This window comes from Giraffa tippelskirchi, chromosome 7 (genome assembly GCF_054371585.1).
Source record: "Giraffa tippelskirchi isolate mGirTip1 chromosome 7, T2T-mGirTip1v1.2.pri, whole genome shotgun sequence".
In the NCBI taxonomy this organism is placed as follows: Eukaryota; Metazoa; Chordata; class Mammalia; order Artiodactyla; family Giraffidae; genus Giraffa; species Giraffa tippelskirchi.
The window spans coordinates 39,113,263-39,131,094 of record NC_137281.1 but is presented as its reverse complement, the minus strand read 5'-3'; the positions used below and the strand labels follow the sequence as shown (position 1 = coordinate 39,131,094).

The window sequence follows — 17,832 nt, the reverse complement described above, 5'->3', positions numbered from 1 at the left end:
CACTGAAGATAATTAGATTTACATTACATTTTAGTACTGATTCATTGGAAAAGACCCTGATGCTGGGAAAGACTGAAGGCAGGAGGAGAAGGGGACAACAGAGGATGAGAGGGTTGGATGGCATCATCAACTTGATGGACGTAAGTTTGAGCAAGCTCCAGGAGATGGTGAAGGATAGGGAAGCCTGGTGTGCTGCAGTCCATGGGGTCGGAAAGAGTCGGATACGCCTGAGCGACTGAACTGAACTACAGTTTAGAAAAGAGAAAAGGAAATAAAAATATTACATGTTCAAGTATAAAATTACAATAAAAACTTTTTAAAGAACATGATAATCATATTTTCAAACAGCCTAACCTATACTATTGTGTAAAAAATCAAATTATTCCTACTATTTAAAAATATTTTAAAAAGTTTTACAGTTTTTATTGTGTAAAGTCTGACATACAATAAACCACACAAATTTGTGTACAAAATTTGTATTTACATTTTGGAAATATGTGTTTTGACAAATATATAATTCTGTAAAACCATCACCATAATTAAGATAGTGAACATGTCTATCACCCCCAATATTTCCTCATGCCCCCTGTAAAGTTTTTCCTCCTGCATCTTTCTATTTCCATTTGTCCTTCCCTAGGCAACCACTTAAATGCTTTCTGTCACAATAGATTAGTTTGCCTTTTCTAGATGTTTATATAAGTGAAATCATGTCGTATGTAAGTTGCCTTTCTTTCTTCATTTAAAAAAAATCAAGTCTTCTAGAATAACCCAGGGCACTCTTTCTGCCCCCTTCTGATGTCTATGTCAGAAGCTTTCTCTATCCCTTTTATACTTTAATACAACTTTATTACACAAAAGCTCTGAGCAATCAAGCCTCGTCTCTGGCCCTGGATTGAATTCTTCTCCTCTGGAGGCCAAGAACCCCAGCGTCATTAGTGATCCAGCAACAACCTTTCATCTTGGGGGCTCGTCTGGGATTCTTCAGGACAAGGTAAGGATGCTTGGAGCTCTAGTTCTTTGTTCTCCTAGCGAACACGTTTTCTGCTGTACTTTACTAACTCTACGGTGTGCTTGTGTGAATGAATGACACGCCCTGCGCGAAGCAAGTGAGGAGCCCTGCTCAGCAGTTTGGCGGTGACCTCATATGGCTTATAGGACTTCCCTGGTGGCTCAAAAGGTAAAGCATCTGCCTGTAATGCGTGAGACGGGTTCAATCCCTGGGTTGGGAAGATCCCCTGGAGAAGGAAATGGCAACTCACTCCAGTACTCTTGCCTGGAAAATTCCATGGACGGAGGAGCCTGGCAGGCTACAGTCCATGGGCTCACAAAGAGTCGGACATGACTGAGTAACTTCACTTTCATTTTCTAGAATAACCCAGATAATAGTACTGAACCCAAAGAGAATATAAAGTCATTTAAAATATAAATTTGGAACATGGTCAGCAACAATACTTGCATTCTGCTGTGGTGCTCTGAGCTGGAAATAAGAAGATCCACACCTGAATAGACTGAACTACATCCCATCATTTCTGTCAAGAAACAGCTATCATGAAGTAGACTCATGATTAAATGAAGATGTTCTATGAGGCATGAACAGATTAAACAAAGAGAGTCAGGGAAATAATGGTAATTTAAAAAGGAAGTCACCTTCTGGTTGCAGTTCTTCAGTTATTTCTGTTTCATCTTCGGAAGAAGCCAAACTTCGTTCTGCAAGCTGACCCTCAGAGAGTAAAGACACAACGTCATCTTTTCCCTGCTGCATTTTCTCAGTATTCTCTTTTACCATATCTACACTGCTTTCCTGAGGAACCTGAAGAAGCAAAAACACAGTGATATATTATTGCTTTTATCACATTTATAGCATTCTTGCTGAAGCCCTTGGATGATAATAAAGCAAGTAAATATACAGACATGCACTATATATACGATTCATGAGAAAATAATCACTTAGCTGCATAAATGAAAATACGCAGATAAATTAAAATCTGATTATAAACTAAAGATCAAAAAGCATTAATCTCAAAATGAATTTTACATTTTGAGATCATTACAAAATTACATTATTTTGTAAAACAATGTAATTTTACATTAATTTGTACGTGTATTTACTACCTACTAATGTCTGCATAATTATAACTATTACACTAGTTATGTTGGATCTTTCTATTCCAAGGAAGTCATATATAAAAATAGGCCCAGTGATATGATATCTTTAAAAAAAATTTTTTTTCCCATTTTTGGCTACCCTGGGTCTTCATTGCAGCACACGGGGCTCTCTGTTGCTGCACATGGGCTTTCTCTAGTTGTGGCAAGCGGAGGCTACTCTCTAGTTGTGGTGTGCAGGCTTCTGGTTGCAGCGGCTTCTCCTGTTGCAGTGATAGGCTCTGCAGTGACAGGCTCTACAGTGTGCAGGCTTCAGAAGTTGCGGCTCACGGTCTCAGTTGCCCTGCGGCATGTGGGATCTTAGTTCCTAGACTAGGGATTGAACCCGTGTCCCCTGCATCAGCAGGGGGAATTCTTAACTACTGGACCACCAAGGAAGTCCCAATGATCCATGTCAAACCAAAGACAAAGTATTTAGAAAAGAAACCTTTCAAAATAATTTTAATATAAACACATACCTCAGGAATATGTGAAACAGTTGGCACATCAATTTCTCTTTCTGGTATATGTTCCACTTCTGGCGAAATTTCCTTCCTATCTTCAGGAAGAGTAGAGGTCTCCTTATATTAATGTGAAAATGTGCGCATGTTATTTTGTATTTTTTATTAAATCCTAAATCATCCCAAGACTTTTTCACACACACATACATACACACTTAGCCTTTACTCTCTTAACAGGTTTCATACATAACATATAGCAGTATTAATTATATTTATCATGTTGGACATTATATCCCTAATACTTATTTACTTTACAACTGGAAGTTTGTACTTTTGACCACATTCATCCAATTCTCCCTTCCCCATCCCCTGCTTTTGGTAACCAGAAATCTGATCTCTTTTTCTATGAGCTTTTTAAAATTTATTTTTAATTGGAGGATAATTGCTTTATAATAGTGTGTTGGCTTCTGCCATACAACAGTGTGAATCAGCCACAAGCACACGTGTCCCCTCCATCCTGAACGTCCCCCCAACCCCTGCCCCATTGCACCCCCTCATGGTTTTCACAGAGCACCAGGTTGAACACCCAGTGCCCACACAGCAGCTTCACATTGGCTATCTATTTAACCCATGGTAGCGTATGTATGGGAGAAAGTGATGGCACCCCACTCTAGTACTCTTGCCTGGAAAATCCCATGGACGGAGGAGCCTGGTAGGCTGCAGTCCATGGGGTCGCTAGGAGTCGGACACCACTGAGCGACTTCACTTTCACTTTTCACTTTCATGCCTTGGAGAAGGAAATGGCAACCCACTCCAGTGTTCTTGCCTAGAGAATCCCAGGGACGGCGGAGCATGGTGGGCTGCCGTCTATGGGGTTGCACAGAGTTGGTCACGACTGAAGCGACTTAGCGGCGGCAGCAGCAGCAGTGTATGTATGTGGTTTTGAAGTATAATTGACCTATAACACTGTATTAGTTTTCTGTTAAAATACACCGTGATCTGATGTTTCTATACATTTCAAAATGATCACTACAATAAGCACAGTGATTAGGCTGTGTCAGCATACAAAGATACTGCACAGTTACTGTGTTCCCCATATTGTACATTTCATATCCGTGACCCACGCATTTTACAATTGGGAGTTTGTGTCTCCTAATCTCTTTTGTCTATTTTTTTCTTTTCCTCAATCCCTCTAGCAACCACATTTGTTCTTTGTTTCTGTGATGATCTATGACTATGCTTTTGTTTTGTTACGTTTGTTCATTAGTTTTGGGGTTTTTTTGGATAAGGTCTCTTTACCTAGATGCAGACTGAGAAGAGAAGAGGTCTAGGGCTAAAGTTTGACTGCTGAGGAACTTCAGCATTTAGAGATATGCTCCAGGTGAATGAGAAAGAAGAGTAAGTTAAGCTGGAGGAAAACTAGGAAGGCATGGTATCCCAAAGGCCAAGAGAGAAAGGAGCAAGTATCCTACTGTGTCAAAAGTTACTGGGAGATTAAGAAAGGGACAGGGACTTGATCACTGGATATAGCAAAGTGAAGGTCACTGTGACCTTAGCAAAAGTGGTTTTAATGAGGAAAAGTTTTACTAGTGGGAGCAAGGAACAGTTTGAGGAAAGGGAGACAGAATTAAGACAACTTTTTGAAGAGTTTTGTTCTGTTTTGCTTTATGGTAAATGGGGAAAGAGGACTGGAGGCGGTTATCTGGAGAGAGGCATGGGGCCAACGGGAGATTCAGATCAAGAGTAAGATCGTTTACACACAGTGCCAATTACAAAGGTAACATTATAAAAGAAGAAGAAGTGTTTTATTTACCTGTTTCTATTTAATCAGGTAGGGTATACTATTCATTTATTTCAAATATTTGTTATGCGGGGGTGGGGGGGAAGCAGTATTTTGAATGTTTACTACTTACATAATGCTGATGTGGTGTGCTATCCATAAAAGATACCTTCTTATCTTTAGGTGTTAAACGTCTTGGCTTAGGTGTTGGTGCCTAAGATAAACCAATATGTCAAACTGAGTATAATGAACATACTTTTCAGATTTTTTTCTCTTTTATGTGGCTATTTATTAAGAAATAATAATGACAATAATTATGTAGGAATAATAATAATTTTATAGGAAATTCAAAGTCACTGTTACTCACTACAATTAGTGCATTAACAGAGGATGTTGGAGGTAGTCTTTGAACAACCTCTGACTCTTCTTTGTGTATGAAATTTCCTATGTCTTCAGTTGTTATAGAACCACTTGGGGGAAGGTAAGTAAATTTCCATTTCAATGTAACTTGAATGGTTCCAGCAGGATGCTTTTTATGATCTGTTAACTCAAATATTCCTGTCAAATTACAAAAATAATTGTAATTAATGCTAGAGGGAAGTTTTATTACCATAAGAATTAAAGAACAGCAAAAAGAAACTACCCACAACTTTACACATAAGTTTAGCTTTTACTCACAACTCAAATGGCTTAAGAGAGTAAAATGAGACAAAAGGATCTATGACAGGTTCATTTCTCAAGCAGCCTGCTTTTAAAAGTTAAGACCTCACAGATAATACCGATTCAAAGAGGAGAAAATTGACTTATAAATATTTTAATTCATTGAAATTAAATTCAGAGATTCTTCAGAATTTTTAGCCTTCTTCTAAGATATTATCTGGATTATAGCTCAAATAAGGACCTTCATTTTGACTTGATATTCTTGTGTCTCTGTACAAAAATACATTAAAACTTCAAAATTTATCTATATATAATAATGTATATATCCTAAGGAGTCCTTATCTTACTACATTATTTTATTCTAATTTTAAATATATTTTACTGGGATCTGTTAAATCATTCCAAATTAACAGCAGCACAGCAAAAAATGTCTATAAAATAAACAAATCATCCAAAACATAAAGTATCACCTAGCTGAATATGTAATTCTGAGTCACACATTTTAATCATTATACTAGAGGTTTCAATATGAAAATCCCTGACTCGAAAAAAACAAACCTATATTCCAAGCATAACTTTTGTTTAGGGGTATCCTTTACTTAGTTCTCAAGTGTTTGACACTTCTTTTAATGGCTGGCTAGGAAAACTAAACAACTTTAGACTTTAAGTAGAAAAAAAGGATACAGGTGGAATATAGGGAGGTGAGAAACTTCTATTATAGGCATAGGTGAGACTTACAGAATGGCTGAGTGAAGAGATTAGTAAATATTTTCCACAAAAAGCAATGGTAAAACCACATAAAATGGTCAAAAATATTCATTTAAGAACTCCAGAAATTGATCAAAGGTATACAACAAATTAAAAAGCACTTGTTCAAGAAAATCTACTGAACCTCAGTAAGAACAATAGGAGTCAGAAAAGGCCCTAGTAAGGTACTTGGCAAATAGATGGGAAAAAAATGGAAACAATGGCAGACTTATCACTGCAGATGATGACTGCAGTCACAAACTTAAAAGACACTTGCTCCTTGGAAGGAAAGCTATGGCGAACCTAGTGGTTTAGTCGCTAAGTTGTGTCCGACTCTTGCGACCCCATGGACTGCAGCCTGCCAGGCTCCTCTGTCCATGGATTCTTCAGGCAAGAATACTGGAGTGGGTTGCCATTTCCTTCTCCAGGGGATTTTCCCAACTAGGAATCGAACCCAGGCCTCCTGCATTGCAGGCAGATTCTTTATTGACTAAGCTATGAGAGCTACCTGACAAACTTAGACAGTATATTAAAAAGCAGAGACATCACTTTGCCAACAAAGGTCCATATAGTCAAAGCTATGGTTTTTCTAGTAGTCCTGTATGGATGTGAGAGTTGGACCATAAAGAAGGCTGAGCACTGAAGAATTGATGCTTTTGAACTGTGGTGCTGGAGAAGACTGTTGAGAGTTCCTTGGACAACTAGGAGATCAAACCAGTCGATCCTAAAGGAAATCAACCCTGAATATTCACTGGATGGACTGATGTTGAAGCTGAAGCTCCAATATTTGGCCACTCAGTGGACATGAGTTTGAGCAACCTCTGGGAGATGGTGAAGGACAGGGAAGCCTGGCATGCTGCAAGTCATGGGGTCACAGAGTTGGACATGACTTAGCAATTGAACAACAAGAAGCTACTTGTCCCTGGCTGAATGTGAGACTTATAGACTATCTAAACATTGAATGCATTACCTAAGCCATACATTGACCCATAGGCAAAGGGTGGAAGCCTGACAGCTCAAAGTGTTTGAATACAACTTTCAACAACCATAGGCTGACCACTAAACTATGTTCAGGCTTACAATTAAAACAAAAACTTAGCAGAGACATCAGTGGCTATAGCAAGGGAAACAAAACTACAGAACTGTTACAGGCCAAGTCACCAAACAAAAATAGCAGCAACAGAAACCCTGTGGAGGGTTAGAATCTACAGATTCTAAAATGCAGTGTCCTAAATGTCCAACTTTAAACAACAGCAAAAAAAAATTCATGAGATACACAAAGAAACAGGAAGGAGAATGTGCTACATACACAGACAAAATGTCACCCTGGATGCTCTCTCAGGGCATCCAGATGTTAGACTTAGCAGACAAAGACCTAAGAGCAGCTACTGTAAATATGTTCAAAGAGCTAAAAAAAACCATATTTAAAGAATTAAAGTGTGATGACAATGAATTATAAAACAGAGAACATGAGAGAGAAATTATAAAAAAGAGAACTAGAATATATTATAAAATATGGAATATAGCTAATATTTTATAACTATAAATGGAGTATAATCCTTAAAAATGACTAATCACTATGTTGTATACCTGTAACATATTATACATCACCCATATCTCGATAAAAAGAGAGAGAACTAAAAAGGAGTTCTGGAGGTGAAAATATAATTACTGAAATGAAAAAATTCAATACAGGGGCTTAGTAGGAGATATGAGCTGGCAGAAGAATCAATGAACTTGGAAGACTAATCAATAGTGATTATCCAAGCTGAAAAGAAAAAAATGAAGAAAAATGAACAGAGCCTCAGAGACAGGACACCATTAAACATATGAACATATGTGAAACAGGAACCTAAGAAGTGGAAGAAAGGGCAGAAACAAATAACTGAAGAAATAAGGGCAGAAAACTTCCCCCAATTTGATACCTAACAGTACCCTATACATAAAGAAGCTCAACAAATTATAAGTAGAAAAAGCACAAAGGATCCACAACTAAACACATCCTAGTGGAATTGTTGAATGCCCTCCCCACCCCCCCAAAAAAGAAAGAAAATCTTGAAAATTGTATCATGTATTAGGGAACCATAACAAGATTAACAGATGATTTCTCATTAGAAACAATGAATGCCAGAATCAACTGTCTGATATAGTCAAAGTGCTTAAATAAACTAAACCTGACAACTAAGAATATGATATCCAGCAAGACTATCCTTCAGAAGATAAAAGCTACATATAAAGACATTGCCAGATAACAATGCTTAAGTGAATTCACTGCCAGCAGACCTGACTCACAAGACAAATTAGAAGAATGTCTTCAGGCTAATAGGAACTAATACCAGATGGTAACTCATATCAGTATGAAGAAACAGAGGTGAATAAAGGTAATTACATAGGTAATTAGAAAAAGTATAAATATGTTTTTCCTCATTTCTTAACTGATTTAAAAAACAACTGCATAATTATAAAATTATTATCTTGGATTTATAATATATAAAGATAAAAAATACATGAAATAATAACACAAAAGATGGAAAGGAAATAGAGCTATTTGGAGTAAGAAAATGACACCAGACAGTAACTGAAACCCAAATGAAGATACAAATACCAGAGATGCTAAATACGTTAGTATAAAAGTCTCCTATAATTACACATATTCTCCCTTCTCTTAAAGGCCATAAAGTTTTATAAAGCAATAACTAACATTGTACTGTTGGGTCTATAACACATATAGGTATACTACGTATACATATACATATATATATATATATAACAACAGTATCACAAAGGAAGGAGGAGGGAATGGAATTATATTGGGATAGATTTTTCTAAATTTCAATGAAAGTTATCAGCATTAAGTTTAAGTGCATTGTGTCACGTTGAGGTGTATATTGTAATCCTTAGAATAACTATTAAGAAAATAACTACAAAAATATAATATTGTGGGTCCAAAGTTTAAGATTAAGGCTAGAAAAGATTAGTTACAAATAGATAGTATCAATAACACTGAGGAATAATTTAGGTCTTTTTTTTTTTTAAACAATTTCATGGATTCAAGAAATAGGCTTACCTGAAATACATCTGTCATGTGCCAATGAAATCAGAGGCACATTGACTTTTCCTATGTAAATATTCTCCTGGATATCACTATCATCAAATACATAAAAACTCAGAGACTCTGACTTAAGGTATCGATCCAAATCCATATTCATCGGCACTGGGAAACACATATGATCATCAAACTGTGGATCATTGCTACTGGGAATGATGGCTGTGTCATGGTCTGCAAAATCAAAAAACTTGTACACAACATATGGGTGTGGCTGAAGGTGGCTTGATCGGGACTGCAGGTGGTTGCAACATCTTATTGTAATATGAAGTTCATTTAAGTTGCCGTCTGTGGAATCAGCAGAACTGAGCTGAGCAGTTTTGGGTGCTTGATGACTTAACTGGAAAAACATACATATTTATATTACAGTAGTAATACAATCAAAAGTAACCAGCAGCTGCCAACCCCCAAACACAATAATTTTGTAAATGGAGAAAAAGACTGCAGATTTTCACTTAATAGTGGATTTCTCAGTAAAAGACTCTTGACGCTTATTCAAAACCAATATTCTCTAGAACCTGTGTACAGACGCTGTTAGCAGCAACTATAAAAGACTGAGCATACATGTAGAGATTGCTGTTAAAACAAACAAACAAAAAAACCAAATAAAGCCAAGAAAATAGTCTGATGTTTTTAAATTCTATTTAATGCTTAACAGGTAAAGTGAGCAGATAGGTTCAAAGATAAATGTCCCCTAGTTTACAATTTTATTAAGAGCTAATCCTTCAACCATTCCAGTTATTCTGATCATATCTCATTCTTAAGTGAGAACTAATGAACTTGGTGGTACCTACTCAGAAAGACGATTTTGTTACATTTGGGTTGGCCCTCATCCTGAACCAATGGGATTTGGGGACACAGATACCTGAGGCCAAGGAACAAGGGAACAGAGTGAGAGATAAACTTTAGAGGGGTAAAATCTTGGATTGGAGGGACATTTCAGAAGAGAGATGAGCAAAGGGAGTTATCAGGCAGAGTTGGAAACTACTCTACGGTCCTCTATGGAACTATCACTCAGGCAATCGGCACACAAGTACTCTAGTGAACAACTGCCCTGACGAACTGCTAAGCCTTTTGTAGCCGATGTGATATGGGACAAAACAATGCAGTGTTGCAATGTCAGAGAATTCTCTACCTCCCATCTTTCACTGTATTTTTGAATCTGGATTGAACATCTGGAACTTTTGATTCTAGAGAAGCTTATGAGAGAAAGAAAACAGAACTGAAGTCATAATCTCCTTAGTGGAGACATCTGGTGGTATGGATACGGGAAATCTGAGAAGGGAATCACAGTACTGCTTTTCCAGGGCTAGTTTGCATCCGGCTATAGAGGGCTGAGTGGACTGATTTACAAAGTACCCCTTCTGCTTCTCCCTTCAAGCCTACCCACAAAAGCTGAAGTTCCACCAGTAAATGGCTCATTCAAGTCACAAACTGGGAGTCTAAAACTCTTCAAATTACAAAAATTAATAAATCATGTGGTTTCATTATTTCTAATTCCCTTTTTCATAATGGCATTTGCCAAGGTGTGCTCTGAAGAACACTAATCCAGAAAGATAATCGCTGGGAAATGGGTGCCATTCTTTAAGTTTGGAAATCAACGTTATATTAATCATGGTTCTTTTAATTGAAAGCTATAAAAACTGATTTCACCAAGCAAATACAATGAAAAGAGACTTTAATATAAGAGCATGCATAGTCACTCAGTCATGTCTGATTCTTTTGCAACCCCATGGACTGTAGCCCACCAGGCTCCTCTGTCCATGGAATTTTCCTGGGAAGAATATTGGAGTGGGTTGCCATTTTCTTCTCCAGGGGATCTTCCCGACCCAGGGATTGAATCCACATCTCTAACATCTGCTGCACTGGCAGGCGGATTCTTTACCACTGTTCCACCTTGGAAGCCTTTAATATAAGGCTGTAGGGCTATTTCACAGAACTGTGTAGCAGAAATGTGGTTGTGTCTTAGGAAGGGAATGGGACTGGAAAACTATAGGAATTTACTCTCCATCTAGTTCTTCATTTTTCTCTGTATGCTTGTTCATTATTCTCTTTCTAGATACATTTTCTTTCCTTTGCAGTTTAACATGGTAGCAGATGGCTGCCCCATTGCTCCTAGTTTCCTACGTTTCAGCCATGGAGAGTCTTACTTTCTCTTGATCTCAGAAAGCAGAATCTGATTGGCTCAGTTGGAGGCAGGTGGCTATTACTAAATCATTAATTATAATTGGGTGGAGTGGGAGAGAGCAGGAACATCAAATGTAAAGCTGGCCACCAGGGGCCCAGCCCCGTGGATTGGAAGAGAGGGCAGTTCCAAATGAAAAAAGAGAATTGTGCCTTGAACAGACATTCCAAAATATTTCTACTATATTCTATCCCTTTGTTACTTAAGTGTATACTTCATGCTTCCTCTTGAGATTCGAATTATACATGAAAAGCCCTAAAGTCAAGGATCTTATTTAATTTTGTTCAATTCAGTCTTTCCTGGATTTATTGGATCATGGAATTCTTCTGGAAATAAGACTGTTAAGACTTCATGAAACACAGTTTGGAAAACGCTACTCTGAGGAATTGCTTTTAAACCTTTGATTCTCAGTAAAAGAATATTCATTTTATATTCTACTTTGCATTTCAGAAAGCTACAGGTTTCTGAAACAGCTTGGAAGAAGTTGGAAACGGTTGGAAAGAAAGAATAACTGAAACTCCAAGAACAGCTATTCATTTCCCTAACAGCAGAAATTATAATGAAAGTTACAACTGATGTGTAATATTAGCATTGCAATTCTGTTTTTCAAAAGTGTCCTGGATAGCACAAGGGAGTTCCTTTGGGGTGACAGATCAATTCTCTATCTTGATTGTGGTGGTTGTTACATGATTATATACACGATAAAAACTGCACTGAACTCTGCTTCTTCACAAACATACACACACACAGATATACACAAATTACGTATGTGTACATGCATACACACATAAGTGCATGTAAAACCTTAGAAAATCTGAATAAAGTCTGTAGCCTAGTTAATAGTACTAGCCTAGTTAATAGAATTGTTCCAATGTCAATCTCCTGGCTTTGATACTATACTATAGTCACATAAAATATTACAACTGGGAGAAGCAGGGTGAAGGCTACACGGGACCTCTGTACATTTTTGCTACTTCCTGTTAAGTGTATGATTATTTTGACATAAAAAGTTTAAAAAAAAAGCCACTTGATGGCTGTGAAAGAAAGTGATTTCAGTTTAAAGCATGGTAATATAAAGAAATACTATAAAATTTCCGTGTCATAAAAGGGTTGTAAAATCAAACAAGCTCACCCATTGCATTTGCTCTGGCCCCTTAAAATTTGATGTTATGTATCCCAAAGCCTTTGCCCTTTCTCGATAAAGCCGAATCGCTTGATCCATGGGAACTCTTAATCGGAACCAGTATTCCACTCTGCCAAAATTGGAGATGTCTCCTTTAGTTCCTACAAACCGATACATAATTCACTGTTAAAAGGGCCCCATAAACCAAAATATATACCGGTAAAACATACATCAATGGTATTAAGCATTAAAACTATAAATTTTATACTGAGTAAAATAATATATGACTTGCACAGATGATGTGTGACTGGCAAATAACAGAGAAAAAGAAATAAGTTACTTCTGCAAGTATGAGTTTCACTGAGTGTTAAATATTATTAAAAAACTATGTTTGAGGTAGTCCAATTCACACTATTTCAATCCTTCTAACATGTAAAAAGATATTTTTCTGATGCTATTTTTTTTTCTAACAAGCTGCACTCAATGTAGTCTGACAGATACAATACGAAACCTCAAAACTATGAATGTGATAGTCCACATTATAATTCAAATTTCAAGAAATCTTTGGCACCTTCCTAATTTTTCTACTGTACTGTAAGTACAGGGGAAAACACCATACCTACTGCCAAATCCATACTGTACGTAATACACCCTTGCATGTCTGCCCTGCACATCTTCAGTCCTTCTCACAGCTCTGCGGCTCGTTATCTCTCTTCCTCCGTGACGACTTCCTCTATGGCTCCCGGGAGACCGAAGAGCTCCCTGCTTCCTTTGCAGGAATTGAGGACTATGTCTTCATTAGGGCACTGACTGCTTTGGCAACTGTCACTTCACCAGTTTACTTCTCTACCACAGTAAGTTTTTGAGGGAAGGATTTTTTGAACCACGTGAATATATTATCTGTGCAATCAATAAAATAAAATCCCTCCCCAGAACCTAAGGCACCTTCTTTCTTTCTAGAGAAGACTTCTTCACTTGGCTTCTAGGATTCTGTATACTCTTGGCTTATCTCCCTCTTCACTGGTGACTCTTCAGTTTCCTTTTGTTGGCTCTTCCTCTTCTTCCTGAACGCTAAATTTTACTTTACCGAGGCTCGATCTTAGGTCCCTTTCTCTTCTTTCTATACAGTTAGTTACTCTCTATGTGAAATTATCTGGGTCCAAGGCTTAAAATATATTCTGTATGATAATGAATCCCACTTTTATATTTCTATCCCTGACCTTCAGACTATTATATCCAACTGCTTATGTGACATTTCCACTTGGCTGTCTAATAGGCAGGTCAATCTTGTTCAGACACAATTCTTAAATTTTCTTCCTCAAATTTGTTCCTCTCCCTGACCTGTTTCAACAAATGGCCTCATCATTCTCCTGGCTGTTCACACCAAAATTCTTACCTTGTCTGTTTCTCTTGTTTCTCTACATTCATATGATGAACAAATTTTTATAGAAGAGTTAATCAAGCACACACTGAATATGACTACTTCTTATCACTCCTTTCATTACTATCTTAATCCAAGCCACCATCCTCTTTCCACAGATAAATGCAATAGCCTGAAAATGGTCCTATTTTCCCTCTTGGCCTGTATAGACCATTCTTCCCACTGCACTCAGCATGGTTCTTCTAATATCTATGTGTGTTGGACTTCCCTGGTGGTGCAGTGGATAAGAATCCACCTGCCAATGCACAGGACATGGATTCGATCCCTGCTCCGGGAAGATTCCACATGCTGGGCAGCAACTAAGCCCATGTACCATAACTACTGAGCCTGTGAGCTGCAACTACTGAGCCTGAGTGCTGTAATTACTGAAGCCCATGAGCCTGTGCTCCGCAACAAGAAAAGCCACCTGTAACTAGAGAGTAGCCCCCACTTGCTGCAACTAGAGAAAGCCAGAGTGCAGCAATGAAGACCCAGTACAGCCAAACAAACAAAAAACAACAAAAAAAACTATGCGTGATCATGTAACTCACCTTCTCAAAACTATCCAATGACTTGCATCACTCAGAGAAAAAAAAAGTTCAAGCATGACCCACAAAGCTCTACAGCATGATCTGATCTCTGCCTATTGCTTTAATGTCATCTCTGCTCTAGTCGCAGGCCTCCTCGATGTTCCTCCAATTGGTCAGGCTTGTTTTTCCCTCAGGCCTTTGTACTTGCTGTTTCCTTTGCCTGAAACAATCCTCCCCTGGATCCTGACATGCAGCTTTCTTTTTAAAAGATATTTTTAAAAAGTGTTTATTTGGCTGTGGGTCCTAGTTGCAGCACATGGGCTCTCTAGTTGTGCTGCATGGGCTTAAGCTGCCCCATGGCTGACATGGATCTTTGTTCAGGTCTCTTTATCAATGTCATCCTGTAGGGAAGTCCTTATCTTAATAAGCAACCTTCCATCTTTCTCTTTAGCCTCTTGCCCCGATCATCTTTCTTCATATCTAAGGATAGGTATATAGTTTTATGGCCCATCTTCCCTTCTAGAAGGTAAGCTACAGGAGGGCAGGGGCTTTGTCTGTCTTATTTATCACTGATCACAGTATTCCCAGAGCTTAGTAACAGTGATAACGATATGCTCTTTAAAAAATATTTGATCAACATACTATAATTAATGTTTAATCAAACAAAGATATCAACATGGTAAATAAACATTTGTACTAAGAAGCTTTAAAAAATTAACAGCCATTATACTGACATTATCAATGACATTTAAGAGAGCAATCAACAGTGGGCAGCTGAATCAGAGAAAACTGTCCTTACCCTAAAGGCACCTCGAATCTGTGAGGAAGATACTAATGTGAAATGCCTTATTAATATAGAAACCAATCAGGGATTCAAACAGCCGAAGTCTGTAAGACTGTACTCACCAACCAAACTTGCTGTGCAAAATATTCGACCGCTTTTTTCTAGAATTTCATGGAATCTCAACTGACAAGCTGCGATTGTTTCATAATCTGTGCTGTAAGCCTGGTGGACCTCAAGAGTGACAGTATTTTTCTGAATGTACTGTAAGAATAAGTCATTAACATGAACAAGGTATTGAGAAGTGAAGTTATATTCTGGGTGAAGGCCCCGTACTATAGGAGTTGTCTGTAGTTCAAAATCATAGAAAGCATAGGTACAGAAGGTGACAGGCTCTTTATCCCCAGATGCTTGTAAAACTTCCGAAGAAAATGTTACTTTGTTGATATGGATTTCAAATAGGTTTTCGCCTCGTTCTAAGTGAATCGTTCCATCAAATTCATCAACTGAGTCATCTGGCATGATTTCTGGCTTAAATTTGTACTGCTTGGTGCCATAGGCAATATCCTTTAATTGGGCTGCGAGAGAAGACACACAGTTTAGAGGTTTTAATGTGTTGATATATAAAGATACAAAGATACATATGAAGTGGTAGGAAATCTGAGGGCTTTCAGTGTATAATCCCAATTAAATTCTACAGCTACACTGTTTTTCTGTAACTGATACTGTGTTTTAAAGAAATCTATCATTTATTTTGACATTATTTAGTTTAAAAATTACAACTTAAGTGGTAATATAGAATATACCAGGGAAAGGAAAAAGAAAAAGGAAAAAATAAAAGGCCTTTGAATGAATAACTGAGGTAAATACTTAGATTCCACTTGCTCCTTTGGTTTAGCTCTATTATCTTCTCTTCTTTAAAATCAATTTCTGGGACTTCCCTGTTGGTCCTGTGGTTAAGACTCCGAGCTCCCAACGCAGGGGGCCCAGGTTCAACCCCTAGTCAGGGAACTAGAACCCACATGCCGCAACTAAGAGGTTGTGTGCCACAACTAAAGATCCTGCGTGTTGCAGCTAAGACCCGGCACAGCTGCAGCAATAAATATTAATAAAATTAAAAAAAAAAATTAAAAAAAAAATCAATTTCTCTTTCCACTGCTACCTTCTTGTCAGTTTATCCAAATATATATTTTTCTACTTTTGGGGATGATGGATATGTTTATTATCTTGATTATGGTGATAATTTCACAGGTGTATATACTGGCCAAACTCCCAAACTGTGCACTTTAAATATGTGCCATTTAAAGTATGTTCATCCAAAGAAATCAACATTTTTAAAAGTTGTGGTATGATTGGAAATTTAGATACTGATTAGAAATTTTATGATAGTAAATAATTATTGTTCATTTTTGGGTATAATTGTATTGGTATTTTTTAAGACCTCAGTTAGATGCATCGTGAAATATTTATTGATGAAATGATGTGGTATCTGAGATTTGTTTCAAAAGGATATGGGTAAGATAGAAGGGAGTTGGGGATACAGATGAAAAAAGATTGGCCATGAATTGATTGGCTATGTGATAAGTACATCAGAGTTTACCATACAGTTATTTCCACTCATATATGTTTGAACTTTTCGATAATGAATTAAACAATTTTTTTTTCATGATAAAACCACTGTGCTGGGAAAAAAAAAATAAAGTATGTCCATTATAATTCTATACAGTTGCTCTTAAAATATATATATATCTTTCTAGATTAGAACATTCCCTCACATCATATACAAAAATAAACTCAAAATGGTTTAAAGATATAAGTGTAAAACCCGAAACCATAAAACTCCCAGAAGAGAATACAGGCAGAACACTCTTTGACATAAGTTATAGCAATATGTCTTCTGGATCTGTCTCCTAAGGCAAAAGAAATAAAAGCAAAACTAAATAAACTGGACCTAATTAAACTTATGGAGAAGGAAATGGCAACCCACTCCAGTATTCTTGCCTGGAGAATCCCAGGGACGGTGGAGCCTGGTGGGCTGCCGTCTATGGGGTCGCACAGAGTCGGACACGACTGAAGCGACTTAGCAGCAGCAGCAGCAATTAAACTTAAAAGCTTTTGGACAGCAAAGGAAACTACTGACAAAACAAAAAAGATAATCTACTGAATGCAGGAAAATATTTACAAATGATGTGACCTACAATGGGCTAACACCCCAAATACATAATATGAAAAAATGAAACCCAATATGAAAAAACTCAAAAAACTTCATTAAAAATGGCAGAAGACCTTAATAGATATACTCAACATTGCTAACTATTAGAGAAATGCAACTGAAAACCACAATGAGATATCACCTCACATCTGTCAGAATGGCTATCATGAAAAAGTGCACAAATAACAAATGCTGGTGAGGGAGTGGAGAAAAGGGAACACTTGTATGCTGTTGGTGGGAATATAAACTAGTACAACCATTATGGTAAGGAGTATGTAGGTTCCTCAAAAAATTAAATAAAAACTACCATATAATCCAGCAATTCCATTCCTGGATACATATCCAGAAAAAACAAAAACACTAACTGAAAAAGATAATGCATGCACCCCAATGTTCATGTTGTTGTTCAGTTGCTAAGTTGTGTCTGACTCCTTGCAGCCCCATGGACTGCAGCATGCCAGGCTCCCCTGTCCTTCACTGTCTCCCTGAGTTTGCTCAAATTCATGTCCATTGAGTCAGTAATGCTATCTAACCATCTCATCCTCTGCTGCCCCCTTCTCCTTTTGCCTTCAATCTTTTCCAGCATGAGGGATGAAGGTCTTTTCCAGTGAGTTGGCTCTTCCCATCAGGTGGCCAAAGTATCAAAGCTTCAGCTTCAGCATCAGTCCTTCCAATGAATATTCAG

At 37.5% G+C, this 17,832-nt stretch overlaps 1 protein-coding gene across 4 annotated transcripts in view; it reads right to left on the bottom strand.

Moving 5' to 3' along the window:
- Positions 1-17,832, bottom strand: part of RPGRIP1L (RPGRIP1 like) — a 98,069-nt gene that overhangs the window by 33,044 nt on the left and 47,193 nt on the right. For all 4 annotated transcript variants that reach the window (XM_081514412.1, XM_081514413.1, XM_081514411.1 and 1 more), the window contains 7 exons: positions 15,061-15,513; positions 12,214-12,365; positions 8,858-9,236; positions 4,751-4,941; positions 4,517-4,597; positions 2,622-2,723; positions 1,648-1,810 (listed from right to left, as the gene is read on the bottom strand). In XM_081514412.1, coding sequence (XP_081370538.1) covers positions 1,648-1,810; positions 2,622-2,723; positions 4,517-4,597; positions 4,751-4,941; positions 8,858-9,236; positions 12,214-12,365; positions 15,061-15,513 — 1,521 coding nt within the window. The remainder of the gene's footprint in view (positions 1-1,647; positions 1,811-2,621; positions 2,724-4,516; positions 4,598-4,750; positions 4,942-8,857; positions 9,237-12,213; positions 12,366-15,060; positions 15,514-17,832) is intronic.